The 18,177-nt window shown below is 43.7% G+C and overlaps 1 protein-coding gene across 1 annotated transcript in view; it reads left to right on the top strand.

The window, feature by feature from the left end:
* LOC147701918 (serine/threonine-protein kinase SBK1-like) overlaps positions 1 to 17,894 on the top strand; it is a 181,442-nt gene extending 163,548 nt beyond the window's left edge. The window contains exon 4 of the mRNA XM_086928724.1: positions 16,978 to 17,894. Within this exon, the coding sequence (XP_086784850.1) occupies positions 16,978 to 17,730 (753 nt within the window). The 3' untranslated portion in view covers positions 17,731 to 17,894. The remainder of the gene's footprint in view (positions 1 to 16,977) is intronic.
* Positions 17,895 to 18,177: the final 283 nt, after the last annotated feature.

Genomic DNA, 18,177 nt, shown 5'->3' with positions numbered 1-18,177 from the left:
CCAAGCATCGGTAAGCCCCCAACTCCGCTGCCTGTTCCGCCAGTCTTCTGCTATTCTACGTGTATGTCTATCAAATATACTTATACGCCTATTTCAACATTAAACAACCAGCACACATTGTATTCACTTATAAAGACATCCTTCTGACTTATGCAAACAATTGATTATTCTTACATTTACTCACCTACACACTTATACAAACACCACTTCATCTATTTATGTAGATAGTAACTCACACTTAGTGTGTTATAAAATCACTATTACAAGTATACAGTTATCCATATAGTGACTCATACAATCACTAAGTCTTAGGTACACTTAATTATTTATAACTGTCACATACACTTGAGAAGAACTTGCCCTCCCCTCTTTGACTGATGGTTCTTGTTGACTGTCCCTTCTGTTGTCATTTAACAGAACTTTTTGGACTGCTGAAAGGGGTTGTGTTCCGACCGCTGGTTGGTGGAGACAGTTTAATGGAGATGTACCATTGAGAGAAATATTTCATCACCACCACACCCATAAACATATACACTCATTGAAACAACTGTTATAACATCATATACCTACTGAATGAACTATTGACACATTTTTTGGCAATAACACACCCCCCACCAAACCACATAGACATTCATTTACCCATACAAATACTCAGTTAAGAAACCAATAACAAATATAGGGCCCGATGTAGGTGGCAAATACCGGTCGGAAACGGCTGAATTCGGCCGTTTCCGACCAGTATTTGGCATCTTGAGATGTAGGGGGCCAGATTTTACAGATTCTGTAAATTTACCGAATCGGTAAATTTACAGAATCTGTAAAATACTGAATCAGTATTTTTACCGATTCGGTAATTCCCAGATGTAGGTGGGACTCTTCTGAGTCCCAAAGGCCCTACAAATTCGGTATTTTACCACCCAATCCAATTGGGTGTTAAAATACCGAATCCTGGTGTGCATGCACATGTGTGCATGCACACCTAGCCATGTGACAGACATACATGCCCTAAGGGCATGTCTGTGTGCCACATGGTGCACATGCCTATTTTTGGGGTGCCAGAGGGTGTCAAAGTGACACCCCCTGCACCCTTGCAAAATTCGGTATTTTACCGATTCTGTAATTACAAAATCGGTATTGCCCATTGATTCCTATGGGCTTTAAGGCCCATAGGAATCAATGGGCAATACCGATTCGGTATTTACAGATTCGGTAAATACCGAATCTTAACGATTCGGGCTTTTACAGAATCTGTAATACCTACATCTCCCCCCTTCATATTTACCGACTCTTAAATACCGAATCGGTAAAATTCTGTATTTAAGAGTCGGTAAATATGAATTACCTACATCTGGCCCTTTGTCTTTAACATAGCAATTAAGAAAAAGCAATAAAGACTTTCACACAGTTTAGTAACTACACATTATATATAGTGAGACTCTATAAATTAGTCAAGGAAACAATCAATGACACTGTTACTAAATCCACCATGCACACATTTATATTTCTATATCCACTTATTCTTAAATGCAAAGTAGTGTATTTATAATACATATTTAAATAACAAAGCTAACCACATTCACTGGATGATGTCATCAGTGATGTTATTTGAGATGTCATCAGTAATGTCATCAGTGATGTCACTGACCATGTCATGAATGATGTAATATGTGACATCATCAGCAGTGGATTGCGGGCGCGTGAATTACAGTGAGTACAACTAACTATTACGGGGAATTTCAGTGGTTTTGTATAACTATAACTGGTGTGAAACCTATGGATTTTTCGGTGAATTTCAAAGGTTTTTTAAATGCTAATTCCTAACTATAACGAGTGTGAAACCTATGGGGCCTTATTTACGAGCCTCTTGCGCCTCCGGAACATCACTTTTTGTGACGTTCCGGTGGCGCAGAAGACTGAGTGAGATTTATCAGGCAGGATTAAGCCACTTTTTGTGGCGTAATCCTGCCTGATAAATATCAGTCCCTTTCTCGCAGTGTCCTGCGTTAAAGGGGCGTGCAATGGGTGTTGCTGGGGGCGTTCCCAGCAGCATCCATGGACTTGAGTAATTTATAGCATCCTCAAAGTCAGACTTTCAAAAATTTCAAAGTATAGGACAAGATAATCCAAATCCAAATGTTTCTCAAGAAAAGTCATAAACCGTGTCTGCGGGTCATATCTGCCCAAACGCCGATCTTCCGATTGATTGAAAATGACTTTTCTTGAGAAACATTTGGATTTGGATTATCATGTCCTATACTTTGGAATTTTTGAAAGACTGACTTTGAGGATGCTATAAATTACTCAAGTCTGCCTGAATTGTGTGGGTGAAAATTAATACCTAGTCACTTTGAATAAGAATGTACTTACGACTCGTCTAACATTTGGAAGAAATATCTAGTTATATGACAACAGGATACCGACATAACTTGAAGGAAATCAGAACGGCCTGAAGAAGTTCTGTTGTACAGAACGAAACGCGTCGGCTGGCTGTGGTACATAAACTTAAGGAAAATAAAAGCATTTGAATATACACCAAGATTCAGCACTTCAATAAGGACTCTAAGTGATATGATTTGATTGGACTTGTTGTGCAAGTGGTGCTGTGCCAAACTTTGGAATATTCTCCACTACTCTCTACTACTCACTCTCTACTACTCCACTACTCTCTAATACTCACACTCTACTACTCTACTACTCTCTCTCTACTACTCACTCCCTACTACTCACTATATACTATTCTCTACTACTCGCTCTCTACTACTCTCTACTACTCACTCTCTACTACTCACTCTCTACTACTCTCTCTACTACTGACTCTCTACTACACACTCTCTACTTCTCACTCTCTACTACTCACTCTCTACTACTCTCTCTACTACTCTCTACTACTCACTCTACTACTCACTCTCTACTACTCTCTACTACTCACTCTACTACTCTCTCTCTACTACTCTCTACTACTCACTCTCTACTGTACTCTTTTCTCTCTGCTACTCAGTCTTTACTACTCTCTACTACTCAGTCTTTACTACTCTCTGCTACTCAATCTCTACTGCTCTCTACTATTCACTCTACTACTTACTCTAAACTACTCTTTACTACTCACTCTCTACTACTCTCTACTATTCACTCTACTACTCTCTACAACTCACTCTCTGCTACTCTCTCTACTGCTCTCTACAACTCTCTACTACTCAATCTCTACTCTCTATTACTCACTCTCTACTCTCTACCTCTCTCTCTACTAATCTTTACCTCTCTACTTCTACCTCTCTACCTCTACTTCTACACCTCTACCTCTCTCTACACGCACACATATACACATATATATGCATATATATATGCATATGCATTTATATATATGTATGTGCATATATATATATACATACATAAATCAACATATATAATCTGCATATCTATATAAATACAAATATAAATGCATGCATACATATACATATATGCATACATATGCATGTTATTTACATGAAAGTTTGAAAAACACTAATAAAAGCTGAGTTAAAAAGACACCTCATTACAAACAGAATGGCTTTAACTTAAACAAGGGCAAGATCTATTGCATTTTCAATGCTTGTTTACTTTGGTTCCATTAAGAAGGCATTCAGATGTGTCACACATTTGCCATAAATTCTGACTGTTAGCACTCTAGTTGCTCATTAGATCATTGTAGTAAAGCAACTTCTCACCAGGGAAGTCTGCTGCTGGTATTCAAAGTGCATGTTTCAGTCTGCATGTCAGAATTTTTTAATGAAATAGAAGAGGATTTGAGAAGTCAAAATGTGCCCTAATTTTTCTTTTTTCAGCACTAATCATAATTTCTATGGCAAAATTAACCCACTCATTTTGTTCCTTTGCAAATTAAATGTTTTAAGTCTTTCCACTTTATTCCAATCAAGTTAACTTTAGGTGTGCCATACTTTTGTCATAAGTAAGACTGTTAGCACTCTAGGGGTTCTTTAGAACACTCTGGGACATTCTGTCATTGGGCTATACTTGGGCTAAAGCTGGGGGATATTTGTGCTACATTTGGACTCTTCTGGCTCTGGTGGCCATCTTGGGAGACTTATTTGTTATAAAGTTTCCTAAATTCCTCATTTACTACAGTCTCCTCAGTAGGAAATACTTTCAGTTTTCTACTTTGATTCCATCAAGAAGGCCTTCAGATGTGACACACATTTGCCATAAATTCAGAATGTTAGCACGCTAGTTGCTTATTAGATCACTGTAGTAAAGCTATTGCTCACCAGGAAAGTCTGCTGCTGGTATTGAAAGTGCATGTTTCAGTCTGCATGTCAGAATTTTTTAATGAAATAGAAGAGGATTTGAGAAGTCACTCAAAATGTGCCCTATTTTTTCTTTCTGAAGCACTAATCATACTTTCTATGGCAAAATGAACCCCCTCATTTTGTTCCTTTTTAAATTAAATATTTTCAGACTTACAACTTCATTCCAATCAAGATGGCTTCTGGTGTCCAATACGTTTGCCATAAGTAAGACTGTTAGCGCTCTAGTTGTTCTTTAGAACACTCTGGGACATTCTGTCATTGGGCTATACTTGGGCTACATCTGGGTGATATTTGGGCTACATTTGGTCTCTTTTGTCTCTGGTGGCCATCCTGGGAGACTGCATGTCAGAATTTTTTAATGAAATAGAAGAGGATTTGAGAAGTCACTCAAAATGTGCCCTAATTTTTCTTTCTGCAGCACTAATCATACTTTCTATGGCAAAATATACCCCCTCATTTTGTTCCTTTTTAAATTAAATCTTTTAAGAGTTACCACTTCATTCCAATCAAGATGGCTTCAGGTGTGCCATACCTTTGTAATAAGTAGGACTGTTAGCGCTCTAGTTGTTCTTTAGAACACTCTGGGAACTTGCAGTAGAACACAAAGGAATCAACTGCCAGTCTCTGTCCTTGTTGGATGTACATGTTTTACTGAGAATGCCAGACTTCATTCTCACATGACTGAGAAAGATAAAGTGAATTTACAGAAAATATGCTTTCAGTTTAGCTTATAGATCCCCTTCCAAACCACTGTGGGAAAAGCATGAGATAATAGTTTTCATTCAAACATGATTCATGATATCTCAGCAGAAGGCTGTTTCACATGGTAAAATCAACTTAGAACACACCACAATTCCTAAAATGAGTATGGTACCATCAACAAATGATTTATAATGTAACTAAAGTCCTAAAACCTTCTATTAACTGCAATGCTTTTTAATGAGGTGCCATCATGTATATTGGTCCCAAGATGGCTGCCAACACTTCTTGGATGAAGTGCTGACAGCCAATCAGATCTCACGATGAGATGTATGGTTAGACTCCGCCCAGATATATATATACTTTTCTTTTGATTTTCTCAGGAACTACTAGATGGATTTACACCATTTAACCAAAAGCATGATCTGCGTACCAGACCCTACATTTTTCCCAAATTTGGTGTAGTTCCGTTCAGCGGTTCCTGCTGTAGCCGTGTCTAATCGTCATATAAAAATTAACATGGGGAAAACACGTTTTGGGACCCCCCCTTTTTTCTCGCCCCCCGCTTGACAAATCTTCCTGAGACTTTCAGGGAAAGAGCGGAGCAGGCCATCTTTTTTGAGAAATTCGCGAAGATTCAACAACCGGCGCCAAAGTTATTCCCAATAGAATGTTGCAGATTTTCTATGGAAACTAGGTCCTAACTATAACTACCTACTGGCGACCGCCAGTAGGTAATATATATATATATATTCACTGAAAAAACCATGGGTAATAGACCATATATAGTTAGGAATTAGCATTTACAAAACCTTATTTTACTCACACAAAACCATTGAAATTTCATATATAATTAGTTGCACTAACTATATATCGCGCACCCGCAATCCACTGCTGATCATGTCACATATTACATCATTCATGACATGATCAGTGACATCACTGATGACATCACTGATGACATCACTGATGACATCACTGATGACATCTCAAATGACATCACTGATGACATCACTGATGACAACATCCAGTGACTGTATGTTTCTGAAAAGTCAAAATATGTCTTACATATTGAAGAATGAGTGGATGTATAAGTGTCTGGATGAAGGATTTAGTAGGTGAATGACTGACTGTATGAGTGAATGATTAAATGTGTCTCACTGAGTGCATGGGTTAGTGACTAAACTGTCTTAATTTGTGCATCATTATATCTGTTGTTCTGTAAACTGCTGCATGTGTTGATCAGTAGCTTTATGATTAAGTATATGGGTTATTGATTGGTTGCCCAAGTATTTGTATGGGAGAGTGAGTGTGTGTGTGGGTGGCTGTGAGGTGTGTGACTATGTGCATAGATGTGTGAGCAGTTGATTCACTAGATGTATGGGTTCAAAAGTGCATGTGGAAACAGCTATATGGGCGGTTGACTGTGTGCATTAGTGTATTAGTGAGTGAATGGATATCTCAGTGCTACATGTCAAAGTAAGTACATATGTAAAACACAGTACATGTGAGAGTTGACATATATAAATAACTGTGCATAAGAGCCAGTGAATGTGTGAGTGGCTGTATGGATCATTGTGAACTTGTATCAGGGATTGTATAACAGAGTAAATATGTGTTAGTATATGTTTGAATAAGTAAGGTGTGTATAACTGTATAGTTGAGGAAATGGAAGTGTGATTGATTCTTTGCATGACTGACTAGGTGTGTGAGTAACTCCATGGATGAGTGACAGTCTGTGAGTGTCTGTTTACTCTGAGTGTATCTAAGAATATATTAGAGTCTGAAGAGGTTCACCGTATTATCACATGAATGATGTCATCAGTGATGTGATCAGTAATGTCAAATGAGATGTCATCAGTGATGTCATCAGTGATGTCATTTGAGATGTCATCAGTGATGCCATCAGTGATGTCATTTGAGATGTCATCAGTGATGTCATCAGTGATGTCATCAGTGATGTCACTGATCATGTCATGAATGATGTAATATGTGACATGATCAGCAGTGGATTGCGGGTGCGCGATATATAGTTAGTGCAACAAACTATAAATGAAATTTCAATGGTTTTGTGTGAGTAAAATAAGGTTTTGTAAATGCTAATTCCTAACTATACATGGTCTATAACCTATGGTTTTTTCAGTGAATTATAATGGTTTTTTAATAGCAAATATCAAAAGCTTTAAAATGTCAAGTAGGTGGTAGGTAAAAACATTTTCGTGTTTATGCACGCTGATGTGCTTTGAACGCTGCCCCCCCTCCTCTTTTCTTTTAGGAGTATTCTCTCTTTGCAGATAGTGAAGGGTAGGTAACGCAGGCCTTTGCCCCCGTTGTAATCCGTCGTGCCTGCTTCCCTCTCCATTTGATTGATTGTTATCCTAGCATTTATTGTTTTGGAATTGGTTCTCCTTGGTTCATTCTCTATTTACAAACAAGCACAGAGTCGCAATACTCTGTTTAGTCTTTGCAGATAGTGAAAAATCGTTAAAAAAACAAAAGGAGTTCAAAATCCTTCACCGGGTGTACGTCACCGGACCCCGGCTTGTGCGTATGGGCTTCTCGCCAGATGGCCTTTGTCGTCGTGGCTGCGGAGCCCCTGCTACTTATTTGCATATATTGTGGGAGTGTCCCGTTATTGCCCATTACTGGGAGAGGGTACATCGAGTGATGAGGGAGGTGACTGGAGTGGGGTTGGCTGCGGAGGCGCGTAGGTGCCTCCTCAATGTCTGGGAGCCGAATGATTATAACACGGCGCAGACCCGGTGGGCTACACTGGGCAACATGGTCGCTAAACGGGACATAACGCAGAAATGGGGATCCAACGTGGCCCCCATGGTGGTACAATGGAAGGCCAACATGGATTGGTGTATGTTGCGTGAAAAGACTGTCTACACTGCCAGGGGGAGGCCTCAGACATGGAATAAGGTGTGGAGTGCTTGGAACGCTTACAGAGGTGATTTATGTCTGCCACCTGAACCGATGCCCCGCGATGAACACCTATCACCGTAGACGTTGGCAACGGCTATGCTACTCACGTTCTGATTCTCCTGTTCTTCCTTCTCCCCCCCCCCTTTTTTTCTACATCCTACTTAAGTTCTTTCTGAATCTTCTCTAGCCCCTGACGCCTCCTACTGACTCTTAGTCATTTTTCCTTCCATTGCCTTTTCTGCGCCCTCGGGCGCTTCTGTTTACGTTTCTACATAAAATAAAAAACAACCTGCATTGTTCTGATATGAATCGCTTGGCACTATGACCATTCTGATATTTTGCTGCCTTGCCTCCGGGATGTTAGGCTGAATAGCTGTGTGCTTTACTACAATAAAGGTTTTAAAAATTTAAAAAAAAAAAAAAAAAAAAAAAAAGGAATCAAGCAAAATCAGTAGGCCACTAATGGGATCTCTTTTTGACCTCGCTAAAATAGAAACATTATGAACAGCCCCTCATGAGAAATACGAAACTAGTGAGAGGAACTGAGCTCGACACCATGATGGCTGCAAGACAGCTCGGCTCCGCCGCCCACCCCACCCAAAATAACGACAAACCCTATGCAAATTTTATAAATATATACAACACACCAGCAAAGTAACAGGGTAAAACGTTTTATTAAATAACTATTTACATGGCAGCCTGCTGCAACATCGATCCAAACAAGCCTTTGTATTTGGGGCTCAAAATCAACAAGTAACAGGGTAAAACGTTTTATTAAATAACTATTTACATGGCAGCCTGCTGCAACATCGATCCAAACAAGCCTTTGTATTTTGGGCTCAAAATAAAACATCAATAGTAAGATTTTCATAGGTGAGTGTAGGTTCATGGTTTTCCATCCACAGACTAAAAGCCTGGAGTGGGAGTGAAAGAACAATAACTAGGTAAGAAGGAAGGCAGAGGCTGTGGGAAGGACTCTGGATATGGTATGTTGCTTGGTCCCTGAGATGCTTCGAGGTCACTGCCTTGCACAAATGGCATAAGTCCTGGATGTTGGGTGCCATAGTTGAGGAACACTGTCTGAAGCTTATTTGCACCTGCTGCAGCTTCACTATTCTCAAAGTAATGGGGGCTGTTTGTGGACCTGACTGCATTGGAAAACCATGTGATGCGGTGCCTCCCTGAACCGCTTTACGGAGGCCCCCGAGGGGCGGTGTGATGGCGCGGACTCGGAGGGGGCGCTTGGCTCCTGCCCCCTCCCCAAGTCTTGTTGCCCTGGTGTGGCCTAAGATCGCCCCAGACATAGGCGGCCGGCTCCCGGGGTCAGGCGGAACTTTTTGCCTTTTAGTGACTCTTCCATTCTGGACCTTGTCCCACAATCCGTTTGACCTGAAGACACGTCCTGCGGTGCCCTAGTCCGACCATCACATATTCCTGCGCCAGGAGACGGCGTGGGCTGCACTAGAAGGGAGAGGCGGCGCGAACGAGCCTCCCCCACCTCCCCAGGTGGAGGTTCCTCAGCTACACCCCAGCGCTTCACGCAACCAGCTGACTTGCGCCCGCTCTTCCGGAACAGTGCCTCCCTCGGCCAGCTGAATTGCGCCTGCTCCACACCTTGTCCCACAATCCGTTTGACCTGAAGACACGTCCTGCGGTGCCCCGGTCCGACCATCACATATACCTGCGCCAGGAGACGGCGTGGGGTGCACTAGCAGGGAGAGGCGGCGCGAACGAGCCTCCCCCACCTCCCCAGGCGGAGGTTTCTCAGCTACACCCCAGCGCTTCACTCGACCAGCTGACTTGCGCCCGCTCTTGCGACACAGTGCCTCGCTCGGCCAGCTGAATTGCGCCTGCTCTTGCTATTACAACGTCTCACCCGCCATCCAACGGAATTGCACCCAATCTTGCGGTACAGCGACAAACGGCTGCTACGGAGCTCACGAAATGGCGGTCGGCTCCACAGACTTGGGCCTGGCCTGCAAGGATGGCTCTGGGCAACCGTGGAACTCGGACGCTTGACTGCTAGGGCATGGGCCCCATTCCCAAAAGAGTCCCCTCAGCCTTGAAGATTCTACAACAGTCACCGGGACCCCCGACTCCCGCAGACTTCCAGTGGGGAACGACTGCCATGATTGCTCGCGGAATGGCCACGACGTAGCCACGGGGTGCTCTCATGCTGACGCCAGCTTCAGTCTGAAACATCCAGAAACACTGTAGACTACCCATTCGATCAGTTCCGGTGGAACCCCAACGTGACCCGGTAGAGAAGAACTTGCCCTCCCCTCTTAGACTGATGGTTCTTGTTGCCTGTCCCTTCTGTTGTCATTTAACAGAACCTTTTGGACTGCTGAAAGGGGTTGTGTTCCGACCGCTGGTTGGTGGAGACATTTTGACTATATTCTGGACCTGCGTTGTCGCGTAATGCGTCATATGACGTGCCGCGTTAGCGCACCCAGAAGTGCTCCGGTGCGCGAGGCGCAACTTCCCGGAAGCGATCCAGGGCGCGTCGCGCAGCGCGTAACGTAAGCATAACAGGTCATGTGACTTGTTAATAAAACTTTTCATTGGTTCATTTTACTTTTGTTTTTCTAATGATGGAAGGCTTGGTCATATGACCTAAAAATAACACTTTTCATTGGTTTAGAACATTTTTTTTTCCCAAATGATGAAAGCCTCACCTTTTTTTTTCTCACTCTGACTTGTAAAGAAAAGGACCCAGATGCATTTACAGTTTATCACTAACAATGTTCCAGGCTAATGTATTTTCCCGGGAAATTTACAACTGTCCTGCAAGTAAAATATTCCTATTTCGAGAAAAGGGTGTTTCTTCGTCCCATGAGGGAGCCGTTGAACAAAAGAGGCTCGACCTGCTGTCTTAGTCGCTGATAGGCATGAATATCGGATTCTTATCGATCACTGTATGTTGCAGGAGTGGAAAACAAAACTGCCCTTGACCATTTATCTTTACTGCTTTCCTGCGTATTATACCTTTTAACCGTCATGTAATCGGGCTGCTTTATTTCACTTGCCTTTTACTGATTCGAAAACAGTGGCTATTATTCAAAACTTTACCAATCTAGGTACTACTACCATGTTTTGTTTTAAAAACCTTTTTTGTGAAAATGTCAGTATACAAATACGGGCCTATAACCACGTGGGCCGGCCACGGAGCAAACTGTAATCGTATATGATGAGGGGACATTTACACTGTAGAAGAACGTAACGGGTGGGCCATTAGGTTACAAGAACTAAGGTGTCTAACAGTTGCGGAATCGGAGGACGTACATTTTATAATTAAAGTACGACAGGGCCAGTTACAATAAAATTATCTAGATATACATTTGCGGGCAAGTACCATGGGTGACGTTAATTCAAACTTTCAATAGTACAGTAATCAATAACACATCAGAACTTAATATCAATAGGGATGTCCAAATGTTCAATCAGTACTCGTCCCCGCCCGCCATGTGCTTCAAAACTGCATACGTATCTTGTGATATCAAGGCTGGACAACCAGTACACAACAAGGAGTTATGAGTCCCATTTATACCGGCGCCATTTTGGGCGAGGCCGGGCAGGTCCAGGATACAGTCAAAATGTCTCCACCAACCAGCGGTCGGACCAGAACCCCTTTCGGCAGTCCAAAAATGTTCTTTTAAATGACAACAGAAGAGATAGGCAACAAGAACCATCAGTCAAAAGAGGGGACGCTTTCGGGAATGGGGCCCATGCCCTAGCAGGCAAGCGTCCGAGTTCCAAGGTGTCCCAGGGCCATTTTAGTGGACCAGGCCCACATCCAAAGAGCCGGACGCCATTTTGAGAGTCCTGTTGCAGCCGCCTATCGCTGCACCGCAAGAGTGGGCGCAATTCAGCTGGCTGGTTGGCGAGTCGCTGTAGCCGCAAGACCGGGCGCAACTCAGCTGGATGGCGGGTGAGGCACTGTCCCGCAAGAGCGGGCCCAATTCAGCTGGATGGTGGGTGAGGCACTGTGCCGCAAGAGCGGGCGGAACTCAGCTGGATGGAGGGTGAGGCACTGTGCCGCAAGAGCGGGCGGAACTCAGCTGGATGGCGGGTGAGGCACTGTGCCGCAAGAGCGGGCGGAACTCAGCTGGATGGCGGGTGAGGCACTGTAGCTGCAAGTGCGGGCGCAACTCAGCGAGTGAAACGCCAAGGGGCGCCCCACTGCAGCTGAGGAGCCTCCACCTGGGGAGGCGGGAGAGGCCCGTTCGCCTCTCGGCAGTCCAAAAAGGTTCCGTTAGATGACAACAGAGGGGACAGGCAACAAGAACCATCAGTCAAAAGAGGGGAGGGCAAGTTCTTCCCTACCGGGTCACGTTGGGGCTCCACCGGAAGTCATCGAATTGGTAGTCTACAGTGTTTCTGGATGTTTCAGACTGAAGCTGGCGTCAGCATGAGAGCACCACCATCTCGTGGCTCCATCATGGCCATTCGGCAAGCAATCATGGCAGCCGCTCCCCACCGGAAGTCGTTGGGGCCCCGATGACTTTTGTAGAATCTTCAAGGCTGAGGGGACGCTTTCGGGAATGGGGCCCATGCCCTAGCAGGCAAATGTCCGAGTTCAAATGTGTCCCAGGGCCATTTTAGTGGACCAGGCCCAAATCCGAAGAGCCGGCCGCCATTTTGAGAGTCCTGTGGCAGCCGCCTATCGCTGCACCGCGAGAGTGGGCGCAATTCAACTGGATGGTGCGAGAGACGCTGTAGCCGCAAGAGCGGGCGCAACTCAGCTGAATGGCGGATGAGGCACTGTGCCGCAAGAGCGGGCGCAATTCAGCTGGATTGCGACTGAAACGCCAAGGGGCGCCCCACTACAGCTGAGGAGCCTCCACCTGGGGAGGCGGGGGAGGCCCGTTCGCGCCGACTCCCCCCCCCGGGGCGCCCCACGCCGCTTTGCGGCGCAGCATTGTAGGATGGCCAGACCAGTGCGGCTACTTGCTGGACACCACCTGGTTGCCGTCTGGATCTCGGCGCATTGTGCTGCCTTCGGCCTATTCGCACAACGGTCCGCTACTGACACCACCTCACAGGCCGACGGATTTTGTAGGCTTTTTATAACCCAAAGCCGACTAAAAGACAGACCAAAGCAGCCCAGTGTTGCTACTCCGGGGAAGGAGGGGCAAGGACAGTATCAAGCGGACGGTGAATGCTTTGAGATGGATGTTGCAGCAGGCTGCCATGTAAATAGTTGTTTAAAATGTTTTTTTTTTAACGTGTTTACTTTGTTGGAGCGTTGTATATATTTATAAGTTATTAAAGTGTTATAATCCTACTACTTTGTTGGAGTGCTATATATTTTTAATGTGACACATAATTGTGAAGACTTTGATGTACAAAAAGGCATCCCTGGAATCTTCCGCTTCAGGCTCGGTCCCACACACCCTTACAGTGAGAATCCCCTCCCCAATCACAATACAGGATCATTATCAGATAGTAGGAACGCGTGTGGTGTGACGGATCTCATGGGGTGGGGGCCTTGATCTACTGTAACTCCTTTGAAGAGGGGTGATTCTTTACAGTTGGGGCCATAAACTACATCCGCAGGGCTAGGTGATAGCCTGGGACCGGCCTGGACAATCGGACACAAAGGAAGAGGAGTGTCAGAGGGTGCAGTAGTGAATAGGGTGAAAGGGAGGTGTCGGGCGGGCACAGGGTGTGATTCTCAGGGAAGAGCAGCGCGGATGGGGGGAGGTTTATGGCCCATGCATGAGAGAGAGAGCGTGGGTGACCAGTGCGTGGGGGAGATGCTTGCGAGGGTGGGGAGCCATGCTGAGGATCGGCGGCGTGCAGAGAGTGGGTCTGGTCAAGGCATCTAAAATGGCTGCCGTGCACGACAAAAGTGTGGCATTGGAAAAAAGGCAAGATGGCGCAGACAATGTTTATCAATACGGATGAATTTATAACAATTATTTTTAACACTATATTTACTCGCAGTGACAAAATGGCGGTCAACACTTCCTGATTTCCTTCAAATCGAAAGTTAACAGACATCACGCAGCAAAAAAAAAAAATCCGCTCACGCGCAGCCGCTGGAAGACATGTATCAACATATATGAGCATCCTCAGCCACCCTCAGAAAACATAGGGGGTCAGGATACGTCTCCCGTACCCCCTTATACCCCTTTCCCACATTGTTTTTCCTCCATCTTGTAATTTAATTGAAACGAAACACAAAATGGCGAATTCCCGTTTCGCTACCGGTTCGCGACCCGGTTTGCGAACCGGGAAGCGCTTCTACCGCGAAAAATCTAATTTTTTTAATTTGCCCCACTGGACCCTTTAATAACCCCAACATCATTCCTAGGGGGTCAAGAGGGGTCTACCTTGCCCACTTTCGTTAAATTCCCCCTTCATTTTTCTCCTCCTCTTGTCTCTCGATCCTACCGAGAGACAAGATGGCGGCCTTTCCGGACTGTTTAGAATGTTGACAGACACTGGAGAGCCAATCAGCTTCGCTTCGCAAAGTTCCGTTATGCGAAAAGTACGCGAACCGGAGCGCTGCCCGGGACGCTGTCACAGATATATCTGTTTTTTTAAAACGTTAATTTCTCAAAACCCACTGGAGCACATATATTGAGACCTAGCAAAGGCACATCGGGCTAACAGTCCCTACAATTTTGCCAAGTTTAGTGCAAATCCATTCAGCCGTTCGAGCTAAAAGTGAGGCCAACCGCCCTATGGAAAAATGAATGGGAAAAACGTGTTTTGGGACCCCCCTTTTTTCTCGGCCCCCCCTTGACGAAACCCCCCAAATTTTTAGGGGCTGCTCAGAAACAAAATGTGCCATTTTCCTGAAAATTTCAGCCGATCCGGTCCACAAACGCCAAAGTTATTAGACATAGAATTTTCAAAAGTCCCATAGAGAAAGAATCCTAACTATATATACCTACTGGCGGCCGCCAGTAGGTAATATATATATATATATATATATATATATATATATATATATATATATATATATATATATATATATATATATATATATATATATATATATATATATATATATATATATATATATATATGCCTTTCTCCCCCTCTCACTTTATTCTCTTTCTCTATCTCCCCATCTCTGCATACTTCTATCTCTCTCCTGCACCCATACCTATACATTCCCTACCTTTGTACCTAGTTTTCTTTCTGTACCTCACTTATCACTTGTTCTTTCTTCTCTCTCTGCTTGCATTGCTGTCTCTTTACCTCCCTTTTTAGTTCTCAGTACACCTATCTGTAACTTACACTTACCTTTTGGTGTACTCCATGCCTCTATCACTACCTCTCTCGTCTCTTTCTACCTCAACCTACTCTACTTCATCTCAAAGTAGGTCTATAATGTTGTATTTCAGCTCTCTCTGTGTCACGATTCAGTAAATTCCCAGCATTTTCTCAGCCTCTCCCACCCCTCTTTATACCTCAACCCGCTCAACCCCATCTCTCACAAGGGCTCACTGTACCTGAAAATGAGTAATACATTTAAAGTTGTATCAATCAGGAGGTCTATGTCTTGCCACAAAAATCCTTAATAATGCACTGTCCAGTTGAGTTAATATGTTTGTGAATGTTCGTCCTCAGCGCATGCAAACTCTTTGGCATCATGGCATCGCTAAGGAAAACACAGTAATATCGTTCATAAAGTGGGATAGAAGGAAGTCGCAGCAGGCATGGCTCGCGGGGTGGAGAACAGGGGGTCATGCAGGAGGGTTTGTGGGGGGTTTAATAATTTAAAAATGTTTTACTTACCTTTCCGCCAGCCGGGTCCCATGTCTTCTCTGCTCCTGCTCTCCTGCCTCCAGGAACAGCAAGCAAAAGCAGGCAGCCAGGCTCCCTCCCCTAATCAATCACAACACTGCAAGCAGGGTTGTAACTGGTCGGGACGCCGCCTAGCCATGGTTTTATAGGGAGGCCATTTTCTCCATGCAGAGTGCATTGCGGCCTGCATGGAGAAGGGCAGGGTGCGCATGACTGCTTTGGGCGGCCCCAGGGTGCTGATCAAACAGTCTTTGCACACTCTGGAGTGGGCAGGCACACCACTCCTCCCTTGCCCTGCTCGATGAGCAGCCCTGCCCACCCGCCCGCCAGCAAACAAACATAAAATGTTTTACCATTTTATGTTTCTGCTTCTCTCACTGCGAGAAAGCAGTAGGGCAACGCTCCTCCACCCTATTGGAGAAGCCGCACCTGATAATAGGCATATCCTTTTCCAAAGGACTGCTTTAGTTTGGTGCATAGTTACAAAACCATAAATTTGATGCAGTGATGGCACACTGATCCTTGTTATCCCCCACTTGCCAACAGCACCTAGAACATCGGCTAGCACAAGAAACATGACAGTGGATCCATAGCAGTCCTTCTTCTTTGAAGAGGTCTCCCTCGGTTCTGAAAGTCAGGGTCTGAATAACGTTTTTATATATGTGATTTTCTGTGAAAGAGGTAGTGGACTTCTGAGAGGGTCTATTTCCAGATAATCTGTTGCTCTCCGTTAACTTTGTTTTAGATATTTTATAATGGAGACGAACATAATGATGACTTTTCTATTTAATACACACACAATTATTACCAATTCTAAATAATTTTAAAGGGGAGGTTGGAGCTATTCCTAATTCACATGAGGCCACCTGCCATCCATACCATATTCTGTTTAATGTACCTGCGCTGCTCCGACGAATCAACCTGATGACACCAACTTCATTTGTAATCTCCAATTTCAAACTCCTTCACATTTACAGAATGTTTCAAAATTATCAGTGTTACATTATGCGTCTTTGTTTACATACGTGTTATTAAGCTGTCAATATTATTTCATTTTCAAAGTAATCGCAGACCCTCTGAGTGGTCTTCGAGGACCCCCCACCCCCCCAGGGGTTTACACACATTCTCTCTAGTACTGGATTGGTAAAACTGGATCAGCAATTAAAGGAAATAAAAACAGCCATTGATTGGTCTTTTTTCTTGTAGTTCGTGGATATGAAGATTTGAATATGTCCATCGTAATAATTGAGGATAATACTTTCTGTTTTCTATCTATTTCTAGGTCGGCCTGTCAGAGCACATCACTAAGCGTTGTATTTATCAAGTTGCATTAGCATTGGACCACCTTCACAGCAGAAAACTAGTGCATAGGGATATCAAGCCTGAGAATATCCTGATATTTGACAAGGAGTGTAGAAAAGTTAAGCTGTCCGATTTCGGAATGACCCGCATCACGGGCACAATGGAGAAACGAGTAAGCGGTACCATTCCCTATACGGCACCAGAGCTTTGCGAAGCTTCCAAGCACGATGGGTTCCTTGTGACTTACAACATTGATGTCTGGGCCTTTGGTGTCCTCCTCTTCTGTATGTTGACTGGAAATTTTCCCTGGGAAAAGGCTCTAAGTTCAGACTCATTCTATGAGGAATTTCTACAATGGCAAAGATTCAAAAATGTTGACACCCCCTCTCAGTGGTGTAGATTTACCCCCAATGCCCTTAAAATGTTTAGGAAACTACTTTCTATTGAACCCCAAAAACGTTGTTCAATAAAGGATGTCTTGTGTTTCTTTGGTAAATGTTGGGTAGTGAAGAAAGACAGTTCACAGGCTTCTTCAATGAATTTGAACGAAGATATGTTTGCGAGAATAAAACACCAAGGCCTGCCTTTTGCAAATGGTGATGCTAAGAACTGTATCAACCAAGACTCCCGCACTAATTTCTCTCTGTCATCTTCCAGCAGTATTGATGACGTAGCCAAGGACGGAAACCATAATAAAATGCTAGTTTCCACACCCATTGAAATTTGTGTTTGAATGTGTCTCAATAAGTTTACTAAACGCGATACAGCTGCAACATATCATGTAATTTCGGTAGACGATTGTCAGAACTCATGCTGTCAATTTGAATGCAAAAAAGAAACTTGTGAATTTTAGATTTATAAACTAATTAGGGAAGAATAAAATGTGAAAGAAACAGAGCTCTGTGGTTCAGTTGATTGACTTCAATGGTGATTCCAATTTTTTGCTGTTTTTTTTTAAATTTACTTAAAAGAATTTGTTATTATTATCAATATGAAGTGTTGCCTATGATTTCCACTATTTATTTTGAAAATTACAGCAGTATAATAAAGCATATGTTTTGGAAATCTAAGAAGAAGATTGCTAAGCATGGAGTTCGAAAAGCAGTTTGTTCTGGAACTCGAGAATGTAGTAGTTTACAACTTTATCTTCGGTGAGCTAAGTACAAGACAGTGGTTGGAA

This window comes from Lissotriton vulgaris, chromosome 7 (assembly GCF_964263255.1).
Source record: "Lissotriton vulgaris chromosome 7, aLisVul1.2, whole genome shotgun sequence".
Taxonomy (NCBI): domain Eukaryota; kingdom Metazoa; phylum Chordata; class Amphibia; order Caudata; family Salamandridae; genus Lissotriton; species Lissotriton vulgaris.
This window is presented reverse-complemented; position numbering and strand designations above follow the sequence as displayed.